At 45.2% G+C, this 25,978-nt stretch overlaps 1 protein-coding gene and 1 long non-coding RNA gene across 2 annotated transcripts in view; both read right to left on the reverse strand.

The window, feature by feature from the left end:
• Nucleotides 1-25,978, reverse strand: part of LOC137348537 (zinc finger protein 850-like) — a 109,007-nt gene that overhangs the window by 63,683 nt on the left and 19,346 nt on the right. Inside the window, exons 5-7 of the mRNA XM_068013841.1 lie at nucleotides 24,454-24,577; nucleotides 22,560-22,681; nucleotides 21,479-21,618 (exon numbers count right to left, since the gene is read on the reverse strand). Coding sequence (XP_067869942.1) covers nucleotides 21,479-21,618; nucleotides 22,560-22,681; nucleotides 24,454-24,577 — 386 coding nt within the window. The remainder of the gene's footprint in view (nucleotides 1-21,478; nucleotides 21,619-22,559; nucleotides 22,682-24,453; nucleotides 24,578-25,978) is intronic.
• On the reverse strand, nucleotides 1,209-16,518 carry LOC137348952 (uncharacterized). Its single transcript, XR_010969150.1, has 3 exons — nucleotides 16,345-16,518; nucleotides 15,456-15,556; nucleotides 1,209-1,382 (listed from the first exon to the last, which is right to left on the reverse strand). It is a non-coding gene; the product is annotated as an uncharacterized lncRNA (long non-coding RNA).

Below are 25,978 nucleotides of genomic sequence, written 5' to 3' on the forward strand. Positions count from 1 at the left end.
CAGATACACCCCTGGTTTAGAATTATCTCCCATGTCCTGATAGTGGTTTTTGGGTATCATGGTGTTATATGTGACCTACTTAATTTGGCAACTTTAGAAATTAATTAGGCGATATAAGAGGATGTATGAACACAGGTTGGACAGCTACCCGAAAAGCAATTAGTGTTCGAACTTGCTCTGTCAAAGGAGGGACAATTAGTTATGCCATAAAAGGGTAAATGTATAACCTATTCATATATTGTTAAAATGAATTAGTGAATGATCAGTATACTCTAAGAATGAAATTGCGACTGTATTATGTTCGCACAATTGATTTGATTATGTAATAGTGATGTTTAAATTGTGCTTTCTTCAATATTACACTGCTTATGCTTTTGCTTTGCAAATGAAATTGTAATTGTACAATTTGTACCTTTTATTTTGTAAGCAGATAGTTGAAGCCCCTGCAAAACTTATGCCTTTACAGAGTTCCCGCAGGCCCCTATTATGGCACAAGCAGGCAACATATTGAGTGCGACCACTCTGGGCGTTGAAGGCTGTTTCTAGACAAATAGAGACCATTAAAGGCACCTAGGTGGGATCAAGAGAATGATTTTTACACATGTTTTGAAGAATCAAAGGGGGGACTGAGAACAGAATTTAGATTTTAGAATTTTTAAGAACAGAATTACATGGGAACATTTAAGATGAAACAATTAATCAATCATGTATTGCTGACAAGCTAGCTTCAGTGCTGCAGGGAGGGACAGCTTATCAGAAATGACTTCATAACTTCAGGGCTGCAGAGGCAACTTGGCCTTGCAGCTGGTACGGCGAGAGAGCGAGATATTGTACTTCAACAGCACTCTTCTTATCACCCAGACATGACAATCCTAGGGAACAGTTAGAATGAAAAACATACTGACCAGGCTAATACACGCCCCCTTGTTAGAGGGTGGCTCAGCCTACCCTTCTGATTCAGCAGTTGCTGAGTTTTTTCTTTTATATTTGCTTTTATATTATACTGTTTAAATGTATTTGAGTAAATAGATCCATATAATCCTAGTGAATATATATAATCATATATATAAGTTGATCAGTAGAGAGAAGGTTATCATAGAATGATAAAAGGGGGGGGAATGTAGAAATGAGCAGAACGACATGGCACTATGCTTGATGGGAAATATAGCCAAGTTAGGAATCGTAACTTTGCTGAGCTCTGATGAAATGATTTAAAGCTTGAGAAACTGCAATGAAATAGTTAAAAGTAAAGGCTGAGAGTGTGAGATCGTATAAACTTACAGGCACTGGTAATTGCAAGGACATTTGTTCATTTATGACTTGATTGTGTGACTCCTTGTGGTTTGGAACAAATGGATTCCTGTGAGACATGCTGGCCATCCCTGTGTGAGTGATAAGAAGGAATGAAAGGCCCCACTATCACTGTATACTGTTGCTGCTTGGTGTGACTTCATGCTGTGACTTGATAGAGATTACAGGATCCCAGGACTTATGACAATTGTGGGAAGCAAAAGCAGTATCTGTGGGAATCAAAATCAGTATCTTGTTTCTAACCCCTCTTCCTTTGCTAATTGTCTTAATGTCTGTTTTCTTTTAATCTTGCTGATGCAAAACAATATTATGTTAGTAACAAGTATGTATTGAGAATAGAGGGTATTATTAACCTCAGTAACAAATGTACTGCATGTTATCATTTGTTTGAAAGTCAAATTGTACCACACTGATTGGTTAAACAAGGGGGTGTAGCATGAATCTTAAATGTATAAACAGTTGTATCTGTATCATGAACTTCACTTACTCTGGTGGACCAGACAGACTCTGGGTGGAGTCAGTGTCGTTGTATTGGAGTAAGTCAGCCGGCTAAATGCGCAAATAAAGTAATTGATTTTACCTACACATCCGACTCGGTATATTTACTGAACCAGACTGAAGGCAAAAAGAACTCAGATTTACAATAATAATGGCAAGGGGAGATGGTTAGATTCTCTCTTGTTGGAGATGGTCATTGCCTGGCACTTGGGTGGCGTGAATGTTAACTGCCACTTATAAGCCCAAGCCTGGATATTGTCCAGGTCTGGCTGCATTGCGACACATAAGAACATAAGAACTGGGAGCAGGAGTAGGCAATTCAGCCCCTCGAGCCTGCTCCGCCATTCAATACGATCAGGGCTGATCTCATCTTGGCCTCAACTCCACTTTCCTGCCCATTCTCCATAACCCTTCAACCCATTTCTCATTTAAAAATCTATCTCCTCAAATTTACCTAATGTCCCGGCATCCACTGCACTCTGGGCTAATGAATTCCATAGATTCATGATGCTTTGAGAGAAGTAATTTTTCCTCATCTCTGTTTTAAATCTGCTACCCTTTACCCTAAAACTGTGACCTCTCGTTCTAGATTGCCCCACAAGAGGAAACATCCTTTCAATCCCCTTAATCATCTTATATACCTCAATTAGATCTCCTCTCATTCTTCTAAACTCAGACAGTAAAGGCCTAAACTGCTCAATCTCTCTTCATAAGACAAGCCCCCCGTCTCTGGAATCAATCTAGTGAACCTCCTCTGAACTGCTGTCAATGCAACTCCATCCCTTCTCAAGTAAGGGAACCAAAACTGTATGCAACACTCCAGGTGCGGTCTCACCAAAGACTTGTACAGTTGCAGCAACACTTCCCTACTTTTATACTCTATTCTTTGAGCAATAAATGCCAAAATTCCATTTGCCATAGCACCTGCTGTACCTGCAAACTAGTTTTCTGTGATGCATGCACAAGGACACCCAGATCCCTCTGCACCGAAGCACTCTGAAGTTTCTCTCCGTTTAGATAATAATTTGCCTTTCTATTCTTCTGACCAAAATGGATAACTTCACACTTATCCACATTAAAGTCCATCTGCCAAATTTTGGCCCATTTATCTAATCTATCCATATCCAATTGTAGATTTCTTATTTCTTTATTGCAACTTACTGTCCCACCTATTTTAGTGTCATCCGCAAATTTGGCTATAGTACCTTCTGTCCCTGCATCCAAGCCATTTATATAGATTGTTAATAGTTGGGGCCCGAGGACCGAACCCTGTGGCACCCCACTAGTTACATCTTGCCAACCAGAAAAGGACCCATTTATCCTGACTCTCTGTTTTCTGTTGGTTAGCCAATCCTCTATCCAAGCTAATAAATTGCCCCTAACCCCATGTGAACTTACCTTGTGTATTAACCTTTTGTGCGGCACCTTATCAAATGCCTTCTGGAAGTCCAGATAAACTACATCTAGAGGATCCCCATTATCCACATTGCTTATTACAGCTTCGAAGAACTCTAGTAAATTAACGAAACACAATTTACCCTTCATAAAACCATGCTGACTCTGATGGATTGAGTTTTGACTTTCGAAATGTCCTGTTATTACTTCCTTAATAATGGATTCTAACAATTTCCCAATGACAGATGTTAAACTAAGTGGCCTATAGTTTCCTACTTTCTGCCTCCCTCCCTTTTTGAATTAGGGCGTTATATTAGCTTTTTTCCAATGCACTGGAACCTTTCCCGTATCCAGAGAATTTTGGAAGATTATAACCAATGGATCCACTATCTCCGCTGCCACTTCCTTTAAGACCCTAGGATGTAGGCCATCAGACCCTGGGAACTTCTCTGCCTTCAACCCCAATAGTTTGCTCAATACTCTTTCCCTTGTGATGATGATTGTTCTAAGTTCCTCCCTTTCTATAACCTCTGCATTACCTGGTACTATTGGGATGGTACTCGTGTCCTCCACTGTGAAAACTGAAGCAAAATACTGATTCAGTATCTCCGCCATTTCTGTGTTCCCTATTAACTCCCTATTCTCATCCTCCAACGGACCAACATTCACTTCAGCTACTCTCTTCCCTTTTATAAACTTATAGAAGCTTTTGCTATCCATTTTTATATTTTGCGCTAGTTTTCTTTCATAATTTACCTTTGCTCTTATTACTTTTTTAGTAACCCTTTGTTGATCTTTTAAAAGTTTCCCTATCTTCCAGCCTGCCATTGGCTTTTGCAATATTGTATGCCTTAGTTTTTGTCTTTATGTTATCCTTAACTTCCTTGCTTAGCCATGGATGTTTTTTCCCCCTCCTAGAATCTTTCTTCCTCTCGGGAATATATTATAGTTGGGATAAATTGAATATCTCCTTAAACATCTGCCACTGCTAGTCAACTGTCTGACCTTGTGGTCTTCCTGCCCAGTCCACTCGGGCCAAATCTGTCCTCATGCCTATATAATTACCTTTGTTTAACTCCAGAACGCTCGTGTGGGACTCCAGCTTCTCGCCTTCAAACTGAATTTGAAATTCTAGCATGCTATGATCACTTTTCCCTGGAGGATCCTTAACAATGAGATAATTTTTTAATCCCACCTCATTACACAACACCAAATCTAGAATAGCCTGCTCCCTGCTTCAACATCTGAGGAGTCACGAATGGTGCTGAACATTGTGAATCATCAGCGAACATCCCCACTTCTGACCTTATGACTGAAGGAAGGTCAATGATGGAGCAGCTGAAGATGGTTGGGCCTAGGACACTACCCTGAGGAACTCTTGGATTGTTGTCCTGGAGCTGAGATGATTGACCACCAACAACCACAATTGTCTTCCTTTGCGCTAGGGACGACTCCAACCAGCGGAGAGTTTTCCCCGATTTCCAATTACTCCAGTTTTGCTAGGGCTCCTTGATGCCATAGTTGGTCAAATGATGCCTTGATGTCAAGGGCAGTCACTCTCACCTCACCTCTGGAGTTCAGCTCTTTTGTCCATGTTTGAACCAAGGCTGTAATTAGGTCAGGAGCTGAGAGATCCTGGCAGAACCCAAACTGAGCATCACTGAACAAGTTATTGCTAAGCAAGTGCCACTTGACAGCACTGTTGACGACACCTTCCATCACTCTACTGATGATTGAGAGTAGACTGATGGGGCAATAATTAGCACGGTTGGATTTGTCCTGCTTTTTGTGTACAGGACATAAGTGGGCAATTTTCTACATTGCCGGGTAGATGCCAGTGTTGTATCTGTACTGGAATAGCTTGGCTAGGGGCGCGGCAAGTTCTGGAGCACAGGTCTTCAGGACTATTTCCGGAATGTTGTCAGGACCCATAGCCTTTGCAGTATCCAGTGCCTTCAGTCATTTCTTGATATCATGCAGAGTGCATCAGATTGGCTGAAGACTGGCATCTGTGATGCTGGGGATTTCAGGAGGAGGCCGAGATGGATCATCGACTCGGCACTTCGGGCTGAAGATTGTTGCAAATGCGTCAGCCTTATCTTTTGCACTGATGTGCTGGGCTCCCCTGTCATTGAGGATGGGGATATTTGTTGTGCCACCACCTCCTGTTAGTTGTTTAAATGTCCACCATCATTCACGACTGTGATGTAGCAGGACTGCAGAGCTTAGATCTGATCCGTTGGTTGTGGGATCGCTCAGCTCTGTCTATCACATGCTGCTTATGCTGTTTGGCACGCAAGCAGTCCTGGGTTGGAGCTTCAGCAGGTTGACACCTCATTTTCAGGTATGCCTGGTGCTGCTCCTGGCGTGCCCTCCTGAACTCTTCAATGAACCATGGTTGATCCCCCGGCTTGATGGTAATGGTAGAATGGGGGGATATGCCGGACCTTGAGGTTACAGATTGTGATTGAGTACAATTCTGCTGCTGCTGATGGTCCACAACTCCTCATGGATACCCAGTTTTGCATTGCTAAATCTGTTTGAAATCTACCCCATTTAGCACGATGGTAATGCCACACAACATGATGGAGGGTATCCTCAATATGGAGACGGGACTTCGTCTCCACAAGGACTGCTCGGTGGTCACTCCCACCAATACTGTCATGGACAGATGCATCTGCGACAGACAGATTAGGAATATCGGAGCAGGAATAGGCCATTCAGCCTGCCCCGCCATTCAATATGATCATGGCTGAACATCCACTTCAATGCCTTTTTCCCCACACTATCCTCATATCCCTTTATGTCATTTGTATTTCGAAATCTGTCAATAAGGCTTTAAACATAGATTGGTGAGCATGAGGTCAAGTATGTTTTTCCTTCTTGTTGGTTCTCTCACCGTCTGCCACAGACCCAGTCTAGCAGTTATGTCCTTCAGGACTCGGCCAGCTCAGTCAGTAGTGTGGTGCTCCCAAGCCACTCTTGGTGATGGACATTGAAGTTCCCCACCCTGAGTACATTCTGCGCCCTTGTCACCCTGAGTGCTTCCTCCAAGTGCTGTTCAACGTGGAGGAGTACTGACTCATCAGCTGAGGGGGGGGGGGGCGGCGGGTTGCGGTTGGTGGTAATCAGCAGGATGCTTCCTTGCCCATGTTTGGCCTGATGCCATGAGACTTCATGGGTCCGGAGTCAATGTTGAAGACGACCAGGGCAATTCCCTCCCAACTGTATACCACTGTGCCGCCACCTCTGCCGGTGGAACAGTGGCGCAGTGGTTAGCACTGCAGCCTCACAGCTCCAGGGACCTGGGTTCGATTCCTGGTACTGCCTGTGTGGAGTTTGCAAGTTCTCCCTGTGTCTGCGTGGGTTTTCTCCGGGTGCTCCGGTTTCCTCCCACAAGCCAAAAGACTTGCAAGTTGATAGGTAAATTGGCCATTATAAATTGTCACTAGTATAGGTAGGTGGTAGGGAAATATAGGAACAGGTGGGGATGTTTGGTAGGAATATGGGATTAGTGTAGGATTAGTATAAATGGGTGGTTGATGTTCGGCACAGACTCGGTGGGCCGAAGGGCCTGTTTCAGTGCTGTATCTCTAATCTAATCGGAACAGGACAAACCCAGGGATGGTGATGTCTGGGACATTGTCTGTCTGGAAGGTAAGATTCGGTGAGTATGACTATGTCAGGCTGTTAGGCAGCTCTCCCAATCTTGGCACAAGCCCCCAGATATTAGAAAGGAGGACATTGCAGGGTTAACAGGGCTGGGTTTGCCGTTGCCGTTTCTGGTGCCGAGGTCGATACCGGATGGTCTGTCCGGTTTCATTCCTTACCAACTTTAGAGTCATAGAGTTATACAGCATAGAAACAGGCCCTTTGGCCCATCGTGTCCGTGCCAGCCATCAAGCACCTATCTATTCTAATCACATTTTCCAGCACTCGGCCCGTAGCCTTGTGTGCTGTGGCGTTTCAAGTGCTCATCTAAATATTTTTTAAATGTTAAGTATACTTTGTAGCGGTTAGATACAACTGAGTGGCTTGCTGGGCCATTTCAGAGGGTATTTAGAGTCAACCACATTGCTGTGGGTCTGGAGTCACATGTAGGCCAGACCAGGTAAGGACAGCAGATTTCTTTCCCTAAAGGATATCAGTGAACCAGATGGGTTTCTACAACAATCGATGACAGTTTCATGGCACCATTACTGAGACTAGCTTTCAATTTCACTTTCAGAAGGCTTTCGACAAAGTCCCGCATAAGAGATTAGCGTGTAAAATTAAAACACATGGGATTGGGGGGTAGCGTATTGCGATGGATAGAAAATTGGTTGGCAGACAGGAAACAAAGAGTAGGAATAAACTTGTCTTTTTCCGAATGGCAGGCAGTGACTATGGGGTACTGCAGGGATCGGTGCTAGAACCCCAGCTATTCACAATATATACTAATGATTTAGATGAGGGAACTAAATGTAATATCTCCAAATTTGCAGATGACACAAAACTGGGTGGGAGGGTGAGTCGTGAGGAGGATGCAGAGCGGCGTCAGGGTGATTTGGACAAGATAAGCGAGTGGGCAAATGCATGGCAGATGCAGTATAATGTAGATAAATGTGAGGTTACAAAACAGGAAGGCAGATTATCTGAACGGCTATAAACTGAGAGAGGCGAATATGCAACGAGACCTGGGTGTTCTCGTACACCAGTCGCTGAAGGTAAGCATGCAGATGCAACAAGCGGTAAAAAAGGCAAATGGCATGTTGGCCTTCATAGCGAGAGGATTCAAGCACAGGAGCAGGGATGTCTTGCTGCAATTATACAGGGCCTTGGTGAGGCCACACCTGGAATATTGTGTGCAGTTTTGGTCTCCTTATCTGAGGAAGGATGCTCTTGCTATAGAGGGAGTGCAGCGAAGGTTTACCAGACTGATTCCTGGGATGGTGGGACTTACATATGAGGAGATTGAGTCGGTTGGGATTATAGTCACTGGAGTTCAGAAGAGTGAGGGGGAGGGATCTCATAGAAACCTATAAATTTCTAACAGGACTTGACAGGGTAGATGCAGGAATGATGTTCCCGATGGTGGGGGAGTCCAGAACCAGGAGTCATAGTCTAAGGATATGGGGTGAACCATTCAGGACTGAGATGAGGAGAAACTTCTTCACCCAGAGAGTGGTGAGCCGGTGGAATTCACTACCACAGAAAGCAGTTGAGGCCAAAACATTGTATGTTTTCAAGAAGGAGTTAGATATAGCTCTTGGGGCGAAAAGGATCAAAGGATATGGTGGGAAAGCAGGAACAGGTTGGATGAGTTGGATGATCAGCAATCATCATTATGAATGGTGGAGCAGGCTCGAAGGGCTGAATGGCCTGCTCCTATTTTCTATGTTTCAATTCCAAAATTTTATTAATTAATTGAATTAAAATTCAATTTGATTTGAACCCATGTCCCCAGAGCATTAGCTTAGGCCTTTGCATTATTAGTTCAGTGACATTACCTCTACGCCACTGCCTCCCCCATTCAGCCCATTGAGTCCATGCCAGCTCTCTGTAAAGCCACCCAGTCAGTCCCACTCTCCTGTTCTATTCCTGTAGCCCTGCAAGTTTATTTCCCTCAAGTGCTCATCCAATTTACTTGAAATCTTATCATCGTCTTCGCTTCCACTACCCTCATAGGAAGTAAGTTCCAGATCATTATAACACGCTGTATAAAAAAGTTCTTCCTCACATCCCCCACATCTCTCACCCAAAACCTTAAATCTGTGTTCACTGGTCCTTGTACCATCAGCTACGGGGAACAGCTTTTCTTTGTTTACCCTATCCAAAACAGTCAAATTCTTGTACGCCTCTATCAAATCTCCCCTCAATCTACTTTGCTTCAAGGAGAACAACCCCAACTTCTCCACCCTGACAGTGTAGCGAAAATCACTCATTCTCTGGATCCATTCTGGTAATGGGCTGACAAGTGGCAAGTAACATTCACACCACAAAAATGCCAAACAACGACCATCTCCAACAAGAGAGAATCAAACTATCTCCTCTTGACATTCAACCACATTACCATCGATAAATACCCCACTAACATCATCCTGGGGCTGACCATTGACCAAAAACTGAACAGGAGCAGCCACGTAAACATTGGGGCTCCAAGAGCAGGTCAGAGGCTGGGAATTCTGTGGCGAGTAACTGACCTCCTGACGCTTCAAAGCCTGTCCACAAGACACAAGTTTTTTGTTTATATTATCTTTCATGATATGCAGACGTTGCTGGCTTTTGTTGCCCATCCCTAATTGCCCATGAACTGAGCGGCTTGCTAGGCCATTTCAGAGGGTAGTTAAGAGTCAACCACATTGGCATGGGTCTGGAGTCACATGTAGGCCAGACCAGGCATCCCCAAAGGACATTGGTGAACGTGATGGGTTTTTATAACAATCAATGATAGTTTCATGACACCATACTGATACAAACTTGCAATGCAGTGATCAGATTTGAACACAGGACTTCGGAGCAGGAGTAGGCCATTCAGCCCTTCAAGTCTGCACTGCCTTTCAATAAGATCATGGCTGATCTGCTTGTGGACTCAACTCCACTCTCCTGTCAGCCCACCCACCCCCCCCCCCCCACTTCCCCCATAACCCTTGACTCCTTTGTTTATCAAAAATCTATCTCACTCAGCCTTGAATAAATTCAATGACTCAGCCTCCACTGCTTTCTGGGGAAGAGAATTCCACAGACTAATGAACCTCAGTGAAAAAATTTCTCCTCATCTCTGTCTTAATAGAGAGACCTCATTCTTAAAACTGTGTCCCCTAGTTCTAGTCTTCCCACAAGGGAAAACATCCTCTCAGCATCACTCTGTCAAGTCCCCTCTGGATCTTGCATGCTTCAATAAGATCACCTCTCATTCTTCTAAACTCCAATGGGTAAAGGCCCAATTTGTTCAACCTTTCTTCAAAAGATAAGATCTTCATCCCAGGAATGAGTTGATTGAACCTTCTCTGAACTGCTTCTGATGCAATTCATAGATATCATAGAGAGATACAGCACTGAAACAGGCCCCTTCGGCCCACCGAGTCTATGCGGACCAACAACCACCCATTTATACTAATCCTACATTAATCCCATATTCCCTACCACATCCCCCCCCCATTCTCCTACCACCTACCTACACTAGGGGCAATTTACAATGGCCAATTTACCTATCAACCTGCAAGCCTTTGGCTGTGGGAGGAAACCGGAGCACCCGGCGGAAACCCACGCGGTCACAGGGAGAACTTGCAAACTCCACACAGCCAGTACCCAGAACCGAACCCGCGTCGCTGGAGCTGTGAGACTGCCGTGCTAACCACTGTGCCGCCCTTTCTATTTTTTTTCAAATAAGGAGGCCAAATCAGTACTCCAGTTGTGGTTTCACCAAGGTCCTGTACAGCTGCAGTAAAACTTCCCTACTTTTATATTCCATTCCCTCACAATAATCACCAACATTCCATTTACCTTCCTAACCACTTGTTGCACCTGTATTCTAACATTTTGTGATTCATGTACCAGGACACCCAGATCCCTCTGTGCCACGGAGTTCTGCAATCTCTCTCCGTTTAAATCGTACACTGCTTTTCTATTCCTGCCAAAGTTAACAAATTCACATTTTCCCACATTATATTCCATCTGCCAAAATTTTGCCCATGCACTCAACCTATCCATATCACTTTGTAGACTTTTTACCTCCTCTTAACAAGTTACTTTCCCTTCCTATCTTGGTGTCATCAGCAAATTAAGCTACCATACATTCAGTCCCTTCATTCAAGTCATTGATATAGACTGTAAACAATTGAGGCCCCAGCACTGATCCCTGTGGCACTCCACTGGTTACAGCTTGCCAACCTGAAAAAGACCCATTTATCTCATGTTCCCAAGGCATTACATAGGAACATAAGAACTAGGAGCAGGAGTAGGCAATTCAGCCCCTCGAGCCTGCTCCGCCATTCAATACGATCATGGCTCATCTCATCTCACCTTCACTTTCCTACCCGTTCTCCATAACCCTTCAATCCATTACTAATTAAAAATCTGTCTATCTCCTCCTTAAATTTACTCAATGTCCCGTCCTCCATCGCACTCTGGGGTAGTGAATTCCACAGACTCACTACCCTTTGAGAGAAGTAATTTCTTCTCATCCCTGTTTTAAATCTGCTACCCCTTATCCTAAAACTATGACCTCTCGTTCTAGATTGCCCCACCAGAGCAAACATCCTCTATACGTCTACTTTGTCAATCCCCTTAATCAGCTTATATACCTCAATTAGATCTCCTCTCATTCTTCTAAACTCTAGAGAGTAAAAGGCCTAAACTGCTCAATCTCTCATGTCTGGAATCAATCTATCGAACCTCCGCTGAACTGCCTCCAGTGCAGCTACATCCCTCCTCAAGTAATGGGACCAAAACTGTACGCAATACTCCAGGTGCGGTCTCACTAATGCCTTGTACAGTTGCAGCAACACTTCCCTATTTTTATATTCTATTCCTTTAGCAATAAATGCCAAAATTCCATTTGCCTTCCTTATTACTTACCTGCTGTACCTGCATCCTAGTTTTCTACGATTCATACATGAGGAATCCCTCTGCACCGAAGCACTCTGAAGTTTCTCTCCGTTTAGATAATAATTTGCCTTTCTATTCTTCTGACCAAAATGGATAACCTCACTTATCCACATTAAACTCCATCTGCCAAATTTTGGCCCATTCACCTAACCTATCCATATCCATTTGTAAATGTATTTCTTTATTGCAACTTATCCCTCCTTTTTTAGTCTCATCTGCAAATTTGGCTTTAGTACCTTCTATTGCTGCATCCAAGTCATTAATATAGATTGTAAATAGTTGGGGCCCCCGAGGGCCGAACCCTGTGGCACCCCACTAGTTACATTTTGCTAACCCGAAAAGGACCCATTTATCCCAACTCTCGGTTTTCTGTTGGTTAGCTAACCCCTAACCCCATGTGATCTTACCTTGTGTATTAACCTTTTGTGCGGCACCTTATCAAATGCCTTCTGGAAGTCCAGATATACTACATCTACAGGATCCCCATTATCTGGTTACATCTTCGAAGAACTCTAGCAAATTAGTCAAGCACGATTTACCCTTCATAAAACCATGGATTTTAGCCTGGGCCTCTGGATTACTGGTCCACTGACATTACCACAATGCCACCATCTCCTCCCTACAGGAATGTGATGGAATACTCTCCACTTGCCTGAATGAGTGCAGCTCCAACAACACTCAGGGAGCTCAACACCATCCATGACAAAGCAGCCTGCTTGATCAGCACCCCCATCCACCAACTTAAACATTCACTCCATCAACCACCGACACACAGTAGCTGCTGTATATACCATCTACAAGATACACTGCAGCAACTCACCACGCCTCCTTCGACAGCACCCTCCAAACCAGTGACCTCTTCCACCTGGAAGGATAAGGGCAGCAGATGCATGCAAACACCACCATCTGCAAGATCCCTTCCAAGCCACACACCATTCTGACATGGAAATCACTGTTCCTTCACTGTCACTGGATCAAAATCCTGGAACTCCCTGTGGGTGTACCGCACCAGATGAACTGCAACAGTTCATGGTATTTCACCACCACCATCTCAAGGGCAGGTAGGGATGGGCAACAAATGCTGGCCTTGCGAGCAACACCTACATCCCATGAAAACAAGTAATGAAAATAAATCTCCTCTGCACCCTCTCAAGGACCTTCACATCCTTCCCAACATGTGACCAGGACTGGATTCAATACTCCAGATGGGGCCTAACCAGAGCTTTATCAAGGTTGAGCACAACTTCTCTGCTTTTGCACTCAATGCTTTTATTTCTGAAGCCCAAGATCCCATATGCTTTGCTAAATATTCTCTCAATATGTCCTGCCACCTTCAAAGATCTATGCAAGTTCCCTCTGTCCCTGTACACTCTTTCGAACTGTGCCATTAAGTATATATGACCTCTCCCTATTCCTTCTGCCAAAATGCATCACCTCACACTTCTCTGTATTAAATGCCACCTGCCACTTGTCTGCTCATTCTGCTAGCCTAACTATGTCCTGCTGCAGTGGACTGGTATCATCCTCAGTTTGCCAAACTTCCAAGCTTGCCCCCAGTACACTCTATGCATTCACTGTCCAGGCTAACTTTGCATATTTGATCAGTTCAATCTATATGAAGATTAAAATTGCCAAAAATTATTGCAGTACCTTTCCTAGAAGCCCCCATTATTTCTTGATTTATATTGTGTCTTACAGTGTAGCTACTGTTAGGGACCTATAAACTAGGCCCACCAGTGACTTCATTCCTTTGCTATTTCTTATCTCCATTCAAACTGATTTTACATCTTGATCTTCTGAGCCGAGATCATTTCTCACTACTGTACTGAACTCAGCCTTTATTAACAGAGTTACTCCATCTCCTTTTCTTTTCTTCCTATCCTTTCGAAATGTTAAATACTCTTGAATATTTAATTCCCAACCTTGGTCATTTTGCAACCATGTCACAGAAATGGCTATCACAGCACAAATAGAAATAAATGGATATATCAATTCATCCATCTTGTTGTGAATGCTATGTGCATTCAGATAAGGTGTCTTTAATTTAGTCTTTTTACCATTTTTCCCTACTCTGACCTTATTTGCTGGTGCATTCTTACTCTTGTACGCTCTATCTCTTCCTCTCACACTCTGGTTATCATTGCCTACAATATTGTCTTGTCCTTTTTCTTTAACTTTCTAAATTTCCCCTCATCTGAACCCTTCCCCCCTACTATTTAGTTTGAAGCTCTCTACAGCCCCAGTTATACAATTCGCCAGGACTCTGGTCCCAGCACGGTTCAGGTGAAGGCCGTCCCAATGGTACAGCAGCCTCTTTCCCCAGTACTGGTGCCAGTGCCCCATGTATCGAAACCCATTTCTCCCACACCAATCTTTGAGACATGCATTCAATTCTCTGATCTTATTTACCCTAAGGTAATTTGCTTGTGGCTCAGGTAGTAATCCAGAGATTATCACCTTTGTGGTTCCACTTTTTAATTTAGCCCATAGTTACTCATACTCCCTCAGCAGAACCTTTCTCTTAGTCCTATCTATGTCGTTGGTACCCACATGGACCACGGCAACTGGATCCTTCCCCTCCCACTCCAAGTTCCTTAACCCTGGTACCGGGCAGGCAACACAGTGTTCAGGACTCACGCTCTCCGCTGCAAAGAATAGTATCTATCCCCCTAACTATACTGTCCCCTACTACAACTACATTCTGTTTTACTCCCCCCACTTGAATGGTCCACTGCAGCACAGCACTGTGGCCAGTTTGCTGTCCCTGTTCTTGTCCACACAAGCTGGAAGAACCTTGAACCTGCTGGACAAGTGCAAGTGCTGAGGCTTCTCCAGTGCTACCTTCTGGGTCCCCATACTTGCCTCACTCACAGTCACACCCTCCTGTCCCTGACCATGGACCAAATCTGAAGGACCTAGCTTAAGGGGTGTGGCTGCCTCCTGGAACAAAGCGTCCGGGTGACTTCTCCCTCCCTGATGCATCACAGTGTACGAACCTTGGATTCTAGCGCATCAACACTGAGCTGAAGTTCCTCGAGCTGCAGATATTTATTGCAGATGTGGTTGCAGTGGATCACACTGGTACCCACGAGCTCCCACATGCTACAGCTGCAACACATCACCTACCCTGCCATCTTTATTATGTTTTACTTAACTAATTAGGTTTTAAAATTAGAAATATCACTAATAATTTGTATTAATACTAGTGAACATACAAAGTTAATTATCTTGCCAGTACCAATTTAAACTACTGACCCAGTTTAGAAAAGAAAAAAGAAACCTTAAAATTCACCAACCGATCACCAAGCTGCTCCCTAATTCATGCCTCTGGGCTTCAGCTCTCACTGTCTGCAGCTTCGGCTTGTTCTGTAAATGACCAGAACAGCATCTCCTCCCTCACTGCACCAAATTCCCACACTTAGCAAATTCCCGAGTTCAGCTCTCGGACTCGCAGAGCAGAACCTCCTGAATGTAAACTAGCTAGAATTCCAGAGACTTGAGACAGGCCCTGCTGACTGTGCAGCTGGCACTAACAGGCAGCTTGTTTACCACTGACTAAGACTGAAAGGAACTACAATTTAATGTTAAAATTAAGTTAAATGCTAAATGGAAACTTGACTAGATTTCAGAAAGAGATCAACCCTTGAAATTCCCACACTTACCAAATTCCCCAATTAAGTACTCAGTCGTGGTTCTGTTACGTTAATGCAGAGCCTGTGAGTTCGAATCCTGCCATGGCAGTTTGAGAATTGGAAGTCAAAATCTGGAAATAAAAAAGCTGGTTGTCAACAGAAGTGACCATGAAGCTGCTGGATTGCCTAAGAACGTTCATTTAAACAGCATATTCCCCGACCTCAGGGTGTTCCAAAGCACTTCACAGCCAATTAAGCATCCTAAAATGTGTACTCACTCTTGTAATGTAGGATAACATGGACAGCCCAAACTGTGCACAGCAAGATCCCACAAACAGCAAAGGGATAAAGGACCAAAAACTCCACTTCTTCACAACTGGCAGAAAATTGGTTCATTAATGCCCCTTGAGGGATGGATACCTGCTGTCCTTACCCCGTCTGGGCCTGTATATGTGACTGAAGTCTTACACTAACATGGGTGACTATTAACTGCCCCTGAAGTGGCCGAACGAACCACTCAGTCGTATGAAACCGGTTCAAGGAGGCGACCGCCCACCACCAGCACCTTCTCAAGGGGTGACCAGGGACAGGGTAATAAATACCAGCTTTACCAGCGATGCCCACATCCCAAGAATGAATTAGTAAAAACTTGCAGCCAGTCCTTTCCTCAAAGGGACTGGTGGAAAATCTGAAGCCCACCCACTGGAGACACCAAAACCCATCCAAGCTCAGTAATTATCAACCAGGTTTTCTCACACCCATTGCCTCCCCCTCAAAGGCTGTGATATTAAAATCCCCTTGTTTTGGGTGACGACAGAGTGGTGTCCTCCCCAGGAGAGAAACCAACCCGGGGCCTGCCGGCTGTCGCATCCCACTCGAGTCCCAGGCTCTCTCCGCGGCCTTGCTCCTGGCCGCTCACCTGCTGCTGCTCAGCTCGATGGCCCACCTGTGCCGGCGCGCGCCGTTACCAAGCCCCGCCCCCGCAGCCATGGCAACGCCGGCGACCGTTAAACCGTTCGAATTTCTCGGTGCGCAAAAAATCATCTGATAATCACTGCCACGCAGGTCGCGCACGCGCACGATCTGCGTTCCAGGCTGGATCGTCAGACGTCGTTCTCGCCATCTTTGTTAGGGGCAAAACGCCTCCAACGCCATTAAATTAGGCGAAATGAAGCTCAACTGCCCCACAGAAATATGGACGCCACTCCCTGTGAGTACATTTCTCATACTCGTTTTGTTAAAAAAAAGTATTTATCTTTTGCAAGCCAAGATGGACCTTATTTGCCGTTCTTCTCTGGCAGAATTTTCTTCTTTGGCCTCCTTGTCTCGAGAGACAATGGGTAAGCGCCTGGAGGTGGTCAGTGGTTTGTGAAGCAGCGCCTGGAGTGGCTATAAAGGCCAATACTCGAGTGACAAACTCTTCCACAGGTGTGCAGAGAAATTTGATTGTTGGGGCTGTTACACAGTTGGCTCTCCCCTTGCACTTCTGTCTTTTTTCCTGCCAACTGCTAAGTCTCTTTGACTCGCCACACTTTAGCCCCACCTTTATGGCTGCCCGCCAGCTCTGGCGATCACTGGCAACTGACTCCCACGACTTGTGGTCAATGTCACAGGACTTCATGTTGCATTTGCAGACGTCTTTGAAGTGGAGACATGGACGGCCAGTCGGTCTGATACCACTGACGAGCTCGCTGTACAATGTGTCTTTGGGGATCCTGCCATCTTCCATGCGGCTCACATGGCCAAGCCATCTCAAGCGCCGCTGGCTCAGTAGGGTGAATATGCTGGGGATGTTGGCCACCTCGAGAACTTCTGTGTTGGAGATGCAATCCTGCCACCTGATACCAAGGATTCTCCAGAGGTAGCGAAGATGGAATGAATTGAGACGTCGCTCTTGGCTGACATATGTTGTCCAGGCCTCGCTGCTGTAGAGCAAGGTATGGAGGACACAGGCTTGATACACTCGGACTTCTGTGTTCCGTGTCAGTGCGCATTTTCCCACACTCTCTTGGCCAGTCTGGACATAGCAGTGGAAGCCTTTCCCATGCGCTTGTTGATTTCTGCATCGAGAGACAGGTTACTGGTGATAGTTGAGCCTAGGTACGTGAACTCTTGAACTAATTCCAGAGCGTGGTCGCCAATATTGATGGATGGAGCATTTCTGACGTCCTGTCCCATGATGTTCATTTTCTTGAGGCTGATGGTTAGGCCAAATTCGTTGCAGGCAGCCGCAATCCTGTCGACGAGTCTCCGCAGACACTCTTCAATGTGAGATGTTAATGCAGCATCGTCAGCAAAGAGGAGTTCCCTGATGAGGACTTTCCGTACTTTGGTCTTTGCTCTTAGACGGGCAAGGTTGATCAACCTGCCACCTGGTCGTGTGGAGAAAAATTCCTTCTTCTGAAGACTTGAACGCGTGTGAGAGCAGCAGGGAGAAGATCCCAAACAGAGTAGGTGGGAGAACACAGCCCTGTTCCACACCACTCAGGATAGGAAAGGGGTCTGATGAGGTGCTGCAATGCTGAATTGTGCCTTTCATATTGTCGTGGAATGAAGTTATAATACTTAGTAGCTTTGGTGGACATCCAATCTTTTCTAGTAGTCTGAAGAGACCACATCTGCTGACGAGGTCAAAGGCTTTGGTGAGATCAATGAAAGCAATGTAGAGGAGCATCTGTTCTTTGTGGCATTTCTCCTGTAGCTGGCGAAGAGAGAACAGCATGTCAATGGTCGATCTCTCTGCTCGAAAGCCACACTGTGCCTCAGGGTAGACACGTGCAGCCAGCTTCTGGAGCCTGTTTAAAGCGACTCAAGCGAAGACTTTCCCCACTATGCTGAGCAGGGAGATTCCACAGTCATTGTCGTAGTCACCGCGGTCACCCTTGTTCTTATAGAGAATATTATGCAGGTATATTTTAATTTTAATCTTGGTTCACTTGTAGCCATTTGTCTCCCATTGCAAAGATGGTCAATATCTCTGAGGCAGCCATTCGGACTTTCAATGGCGGGGCTATTACCCACCATTCCACGCGGAAGTGACCGCCCTATTCACATGGCAGCAGTTCAGCGCGCAGGCGCAGTGCTGGACTGTATCTGGAGTATGCACAGTGTCATTTTGATCGGAGTGCTGGCGATGATGCTGCAGCGGGTGAGAGTTGGACTGAGGTGGAACAGGCGGCTCGGGAGGCGGGAGGAGACTGTGGGCGCAGGCGAGGAACTGGAGCCGTGGGTGGGCTGGGAAGCTTCATAAACACCCAGGGTAGGCCACAGGCCCCGGGCTTACCCCGCGGTGACAGGCCCGGGGGAGCGGGGTCACTGGCCGCCATCCTGTACAAGTCTTGGTGAGGGACAGTGATGGATTCAGTAAACTGAGAGATTACAGCGATTGGGAAAGATTGAACAGGGTGGAGCTTTTATATTCCGAAAACAGAAGACTTAGCGGTGACATGATAGAGCTCTTTAAAATTATCAATGGGTTGGACAGAGTAGATGTGGAGAGAATGTTTCCACTTGTGAGCGAATCCAAATCCAGGGGCCATGAATACAGTTACTGATAAATCCAATAGGGAAATAAGGAGAGATTTCTTTACTCACAGAGTGGGTAGAATGTGGAAGTGGTTGAGGCAAATAGTTGAGATGCTTTCAAAAGGAAACTGGATGAAAATATGAGAGAAAAGGGAATAAAAATGTCTGTTGAAAGGCTGAAATGAGGTGGATGGAATGGGAGCAGACACATGAGGTGTATAAGTACCTGTACAGACTAGTTGGACTGAAAGGCCTGTCTATGTACTGAGTATTCTATGTAATTCCCTGTTACAGGGTATTGGAAGGGGGACGATTTGCAGACGGGAAGTTCAAACTAAACTTCACGTCAAGATCTAACAGTCACTCAATTCATCAGGACCAAAATATTGTCTTTTGAATGTGGAATGGGAAAAATCTGCCCGCTGTCTCTGTGGGAATAGATTTCAAACATCAGTGTGACTGGAAAAGCACCGAGACACACACACCCGAGTGAGAGTGTTCCAGTGCACTGACTGTGGAAAGAGCTTTAACCAGTTACACAGCCTGAAAAAACATCACACCATTCACGGTGGGGAGAAACTGTCCACATTCTGTGTGTGGACGAGGCTTCAACTGATTGTCCAACCTGGAGAGACACAAAGACCTCCGCATCACGGAAAACCGTGGAAATGTGGGGAATGTTGGATGGGATTTAATTACCTATTCAAACTGGAAACTGATTGGTGCAGTCACACCGGGGAGAAGTCATTCACCTGTTCCTTGTGTGGGAAAGGATTCACTGAGTTATCCAAGCTCTATGTACACGTACAAATTCAAACTGGGGAAAAGCCATTAACCTGTTCCATCTGTGGGAAGGGATTCACTTAGTTATCCACCCTGCTGACACACCAGCGAGTTCACACTGATAAGCGACCTTTTAAATGTTTTGAGTGTGAGAAAAGCTTTAAAAGCACAAGTGAGGTGCTGACACACCAACGCATGCACACTGCAGAGACCATTCACCTGCTCTGTGTGTGGGAAGGGATTCACTCAGTCATGCATCTTGCAGAAACACCAGCGAGTTCACACTGGGGAGAGGCCATTCACCTGCTCTGTGTATGGGAAGGGATTCACTCAGTCATGCATCTTGCAGAAACACCAGCGAGTTCACACTGGGGAGAGGCCATTCACCTGCTCTGTGTATGGGAAGGGATTCACTCAGTCATGCATCTTGCAGAAACACCAGCGAGTTCACACTGGGGAGAGGCCGTTCACCAGCTCCAGGTGTGGGAAAGGATTCATTCACTCATCAACTGTGCTGAAACACCATCAAATTCACACTAGGGAGAGGCCATTCACTTGCTCTGTGTGTGTGAAGGGATTCAGTCATTTGTCCAACTTGCAGGCACACCGCGAGTTCACACTGGACAGAGACCATTCACCTGCTCCATGTGTGGGAAGGGATTCACTCAGTCACAATAGCCAATGAGACACCAGCGAGTTCACACTGGGGAGAGACCATTCACCTGCTCCATGTGTGGGAAGGGATTCACTCAGTCACAATAGCCAATGAGACACCAGCGAGTTCACACTGGGGAGAGACCATTCACCTGCTCCGTGTGTGGGAAAGGATTTGCTCGATCATCTCGTTTGCTGATGCACCAGTGAGTTCACATTTGACTGCAGGGTTTGGATTCTACTATTAATCACATCCTTTGTTTCTGCTGCTGTTAATAAGCCCTAGAACTGGGCTGGAGTTTAATATTCTGACTATGTCAAATAAATCAGTTTTGGTGGAATCACAAAGTGTGTTGTGTTCTATATTACTCCAGGATACGAGGAGGCTAATGATGTCCTGTTAGTGACTGCTCCATTTTCCGGCCTTTTCTCCTTTCTAACTCTGGATTATTTCAGTTCTCATAACTTTGGTTATTCTCATGGACAAGTCCCAGCTCCCCATACCTTCCAGAGTGCCTCTCCTAGCCTTGGGATCCAGGGAACACACCCGGGATCATTAAAGACAAAACCCAGTCTGTTACTCACTTTCAGCTACTGGACTTAACGTGTGTCTCACAGCATCTCTCTCACCTTCAATGTGTGAATAGAGCATCATGCCTGCAAACCTGGTTTAAATTTAAATCCACTCAGGAAATATATTTCACAGGCCCTGCAGGCTGATGAGACTCTGTTAAGCTGCCAGTGTGCTGCTGTACTGCGTTTCATTTTACCCGTCATGCAAAATAACTGAATCTTTGTCCCAGTGTACTCTTTGCTGTTCTGAAATATGGGTATAGATTAATGAGCCTCACATCCTTGCTCATGTCTGCTGCAATTGTGTAGAAAGGGGATGTGTAAAGAGATGGTCTTCGTATGGAGATGTGAAACAAGGAAACAGTATGTGTGTGTGATAGTGACACAGACTTGTGCTCACAGTCAGAACAATACACAGATATCCTTGTGATTATGGTTTGATCAGGGGCAGATCATGAATGTAGTGAACAAGTTAAATATAAATATCACCAGTGTAGCTGCAGCTTGTTAGATCAGACCTGGGGAGAAGAGAGCTCGCAATATACTGTATTATCTCTGTTCTCTGGATTGGGTAACTATACTCTGTCTGCATTATTGCACTGCTGTTAATAAAGTCAGTAAAAGATAATCTGTTGCTGTGAGCTTGATTATCTGATGACTGGAACCACAAGATTCAATATTTAGAGCCAACAAGATGAACAAGGAAACACATCACAGACCAGTACTCCAGCTCGATATTCACAGGGGAATGTCTGTTATCTAACACCTCGAGTGGATAGAATAGAGAAAGATCGCGACTGTAAGAAATCCTCAGATCATTTGGAAATATCTTTCAAATACTGACAGGTTCTAACTGTTACTTTCCATTACATTGAAGTCAATGGAAGATGACACAGTGGTTATGCTGGAACTGTATAAAACACTAGTTAGATCACAGCTAGAGTACTGGGTACAGTTCTGGTCACTTCATTACAGGAAGTATGCGATCGCACTAGAGCAGAACAGATAGATTCAAATGATGTTGCCAGGACTGTAGAATTATAGCTATGAGGAAAGATTGGATCTGCTGGGGTTGTTTTGAAAGTGGTTATTTTTAATAAATGGGGTTGGGGGAGGGGGGGGGGGGGGGCGGGGGTGGAAGGATTAGAGGGGAGTTGAGGAATGTTTTCACCCAGAGGGTGGTGGTGGTCTGGAACTCACTGCCTGAAAGGGTGATAGAGGCAGAAACCCTCAACACATTTAAAAAAACACTTGGATATGCACTTGAGGCTGTGACCTACAGGGCTATGAGGCATGACTGGAAAGTGGGATGAGATCGAAAAACTCTTTTTCACTAGCACTGATGCGATGGGTTGAATGGCCTCCATAAGTGATGTAAATTTCTATGATTCTGTGATGACAAATGGTCCTTGTGTTTTATCCAAGACAGGCCTCAGCCCAGTCATTTGGTCCAAGTGTTGATGTGATGGTTCAAGCTGAGAGGTGCCAGGTATCGGGAGCAGCAGGATCAGTGAATAAAATCTAAATGTCAGTAAATACCGATATAGTTTATCTGCATCTATTTCTATTTTAATAACTTCTGCTGAATGTGGCTCTCACCCAGTGCCAGGATATCGAATCAGACCCACCATGGAAATTGAGTTTGACAAGACTGAGGTAGGTAATGTCAACCAGATAACAAAACAAAATATTCTCGAAATACTCAGCAGGTCTGGCAGCATCTGTGGAGAGAGAAGCAGAGTTAACGTTTCAGGTAAATGACCCTTCATCAGAACTGGCAAAGGTTAGAAAAGATTTAGGTTTTAAGCAAGTGAAGTGAAGGGGAGGGAGTGGGGAAGAGAACAAAGGGGAAGGTGTTTAATAGGGCAGGAGAGATTAAATAACAAAGCTGTTCTGGGACAAAGGCAAAGCATGGTACAGAGTTATATAGCACAGAAACAGGCCCTTCGGCCCATCGTGTCAGTGCCGGCCATCAAGCACCTATCTTTTCTAATCCCATTTTCCAGCACTTGGCCCGTAGCCTTGTATGCTATGGCATTTCAAGTGCTCATCTAAATACTTCTTAAATGTTTTGAGGGTTCCTGCCTCAAACACCTCTTCAGGCAGTGTGTTTCAGATTCCAGCCACCCTCTGGGTGAATTTTTTTTCCCTCAAATCCCCTCAAACCTCCTGCTCCTTAACTTAAATCTATGCCCTCTGGTCACTGACACCTCCGCTAAGGGAAAAAGTTTCTTCCTATCTACCCTATCTGTGCCCCACATAATTTTTTATACCTCAATCAGGTCCCCCCTCAGCCTTTTCTGCTCTAAGGAAAACAACCCGAGCCTATCCAGTCTCTCTCCATAGCTGAAATGCTCCAGCCCAGGCAACATCCTTGTGAATCTCCACTGCACCCTCTCCAATGCAATCACATCCTTCCTATAGTGTGGTGACCAGAACTGCAGTAGTGGCCTCACTAGCATTTTATACAGCTCCATCATAACTTCCCTGCTGTTGTATTTTATGCATCGGCTAACAAAGGCAAGTATCCCATATGCCTTCCTAACCACCTTATCTACTTTTTCTGCTGCCTTCAGTGATCTATGGACAAGTACACCAAGGTCCCTCTGACCCTCTGTACTTCCTAGGATCCTACCATCCATTGTATATTCCCTTGCCTTGTTAGTCCTCTCAAAATGCATCACCTCACACTTCTCAGGATTAAATTCCATTTGCCACTGCTCTGCCCATCTATATCATCCTGCGTGAGGACAAGGGGAACCCTGTCATGGTTCTGGGAGGGAGGGGAAGGCGTGAGGACAGAAGTGCGGGAAATGGGTCAGACACCGTCAAGGGCCCTCTCAACCACATTGTTGTTGTGGGGGAGGGTCGTGGGGTGGAATCCTTGGTTGAGAAGGAAGGAAGACATATCAGAGGCGCTGTTGTGGAAGGTTGCAGCATCAGTAACGCTGCTTGTTAATGCTTGTGGTGAAAGACAAAGCTTTAGTCCAGAGTGAGTGTTAATAGTGGAACAATGACCAGCTCTGACTGCATGAAAAATAAAATGGTTAAAAAAAATATTAAAAAATGGCCAGACATGCTCTGAAGTTATTGAACTCAATGTTCAGTCCGCAAGGCTGGAGAGTGCCTAATTGAAAGATCAGGTGCTGCTCCTTGAGCTTGTGTTGATGTTCACTGGAACACTGGAGCAGGCCAAAGGCAGAAATGTTGGCATGAAAGCAAGGGGGCGTGTTGAAATGGCAAGCACCCGGAAGCTCGGGGTCATGCTTTCGGACTGAGCGGAGGTGTTCAGCAAAGCAGTCACCCAATCTGCGTTAGGTCTCCCCAGTGTAGGGGAGACCAAATTGTGAGCAGTGAATACAGTATACTAAATTGAAAGAAGTACAATGAAATCGCTGCTTCACCTGAAAAGAGTGTTTGGGGCCTTGGATAATGAGGAGAGGGGAGGTAAAAGGGCAGGTATTACACCTCCTGCGATTGCATGGGAAGGCACCGTGGGACCGGGACGAGGTGTCGAGGGTAATGGAGGAGTGCACCAGGGTGTTGCGGAGGGAACGATCTCTTCGGAATGCTGACAGGAGAGGGGAGAGGAAGATGAGTTTGACAGTGGCATCATGCTGGAGGTGGCGGAAATGATGGAGGATAATCCTTCAGATGTGGAGGCTGGTGGGGTGGAAAGTGAGGACAAGGGAAACCCTGTTGTGGTTCTGGGAGGGAGAAGAAGGGGTGAGGGTAGAGGTGCGGGAAATGGACCAGACATGGTTGAAGGCCCTGTCAACCACAGTGCGGGAAATCCTCGGTTGAGGAAAAAGGAAGACATATCAGAAGCGCTGTCGTGGAAGGTAACATCATCAGAGCAGATCCATCGGAGATGGAGAAACTGGGAGAATGGAATGCAGTCCTTACAGGAGGCAGGGTGTGAGGAAGTGTAGTCAAGGTGTTAATCTGAGTTCTTTTTTTCCTTCAGTCTGGTTCAGTAAATATACCGAGTCGGATGTGTAGGTTAAATCAATTACTTTATTTGCGCAGTCGCCAGCGGACTTACTCTGAACAGCGACACTGACTCCACCAGAGTCTGTCGGGTCCCCCCCCGCCCAGAGTAAGTGAAGTTTGTGATCCAGGTACTACTGTTTATACATTAAGATTCATGCTACACCTCCTTGTTTAACCAATCAGTGCGATACAATTCAACTTCACCCACGTGGTGACATGCAGTACATCTGTTACTGAGGTTACAATACACTCCATTCTCAATACATACTTGTTACTAATAATATATTGTTTTGTACCAGCAAGATAAAACAAAGCGGATAAGCAAGCTAATTAACAAGAGCATAGGAATCATCAATAACCATGCTGGTCTCACTCCCTACATAGATCATGAGTCTGTCTCTACCTTGTGACAAGTAATTGCGGCGCATCCTGCTATCTCTATTAGGTGTACATTCCTGAGTGTTTTGTGCCGTCTGCAGCAACATCAAGTAGTGGCAGTTCACGAAGATAAGAGGGGCCTAGCACTTCTTATCACTCACACAGGGATGGACATCCTTTGATTCATATGAGTCCATCTACTTCAAACCACAGGGAGTCATACACTCAGGGCATAAAGAACAGATGTCTTTGCAATTACCAGTGTCGGCTAGTCTTTACTGTCTCACACACTCTGCCTTTACTTTTAACTATTTCATTGTGGTTTCTGCCACTTAAAATCAAAGCTCAGCAAAGCTACTATTCCTAACTTGGCTATATTTCCCATTAAGCATAGTGCCATACCTTTCTGCTCACTTCCACATTCCCCCCTTTTATCATTCTATGATAACCTTCTCTCTACCGATCAACTTGTATATGATTATATATCGTCACTAGGATTATATGGATCTATTTACTCAAATAACATTTAAACAGTAAAATATAAAAGCAAATAAAGAAAAAACTCAGCAACTGCTGAATCAGAAGGGTAGGCTGAGCCACCCTCTAACAAGGGCGTGGGTTGGCCTGGTCATTATGTTATTCCGAAC

Source organism: Heterodontus francisci, chromosome 34 (genome assembly GCF_036365525.1).
Source record: "Heterodontus francisci isolate sHetFra1 chromosome 34, sHetFra1.hap1, whole genome shotgun sequence".
In the NCBI taxonomy this organism is placed as follows: domain Eukaryota; kingdom Metazoa; phylum Chordata; class Chondrichthyes; order Heterodontiformes; family Heterodontidae; genus Heterodontus; species Heterodontus francisci.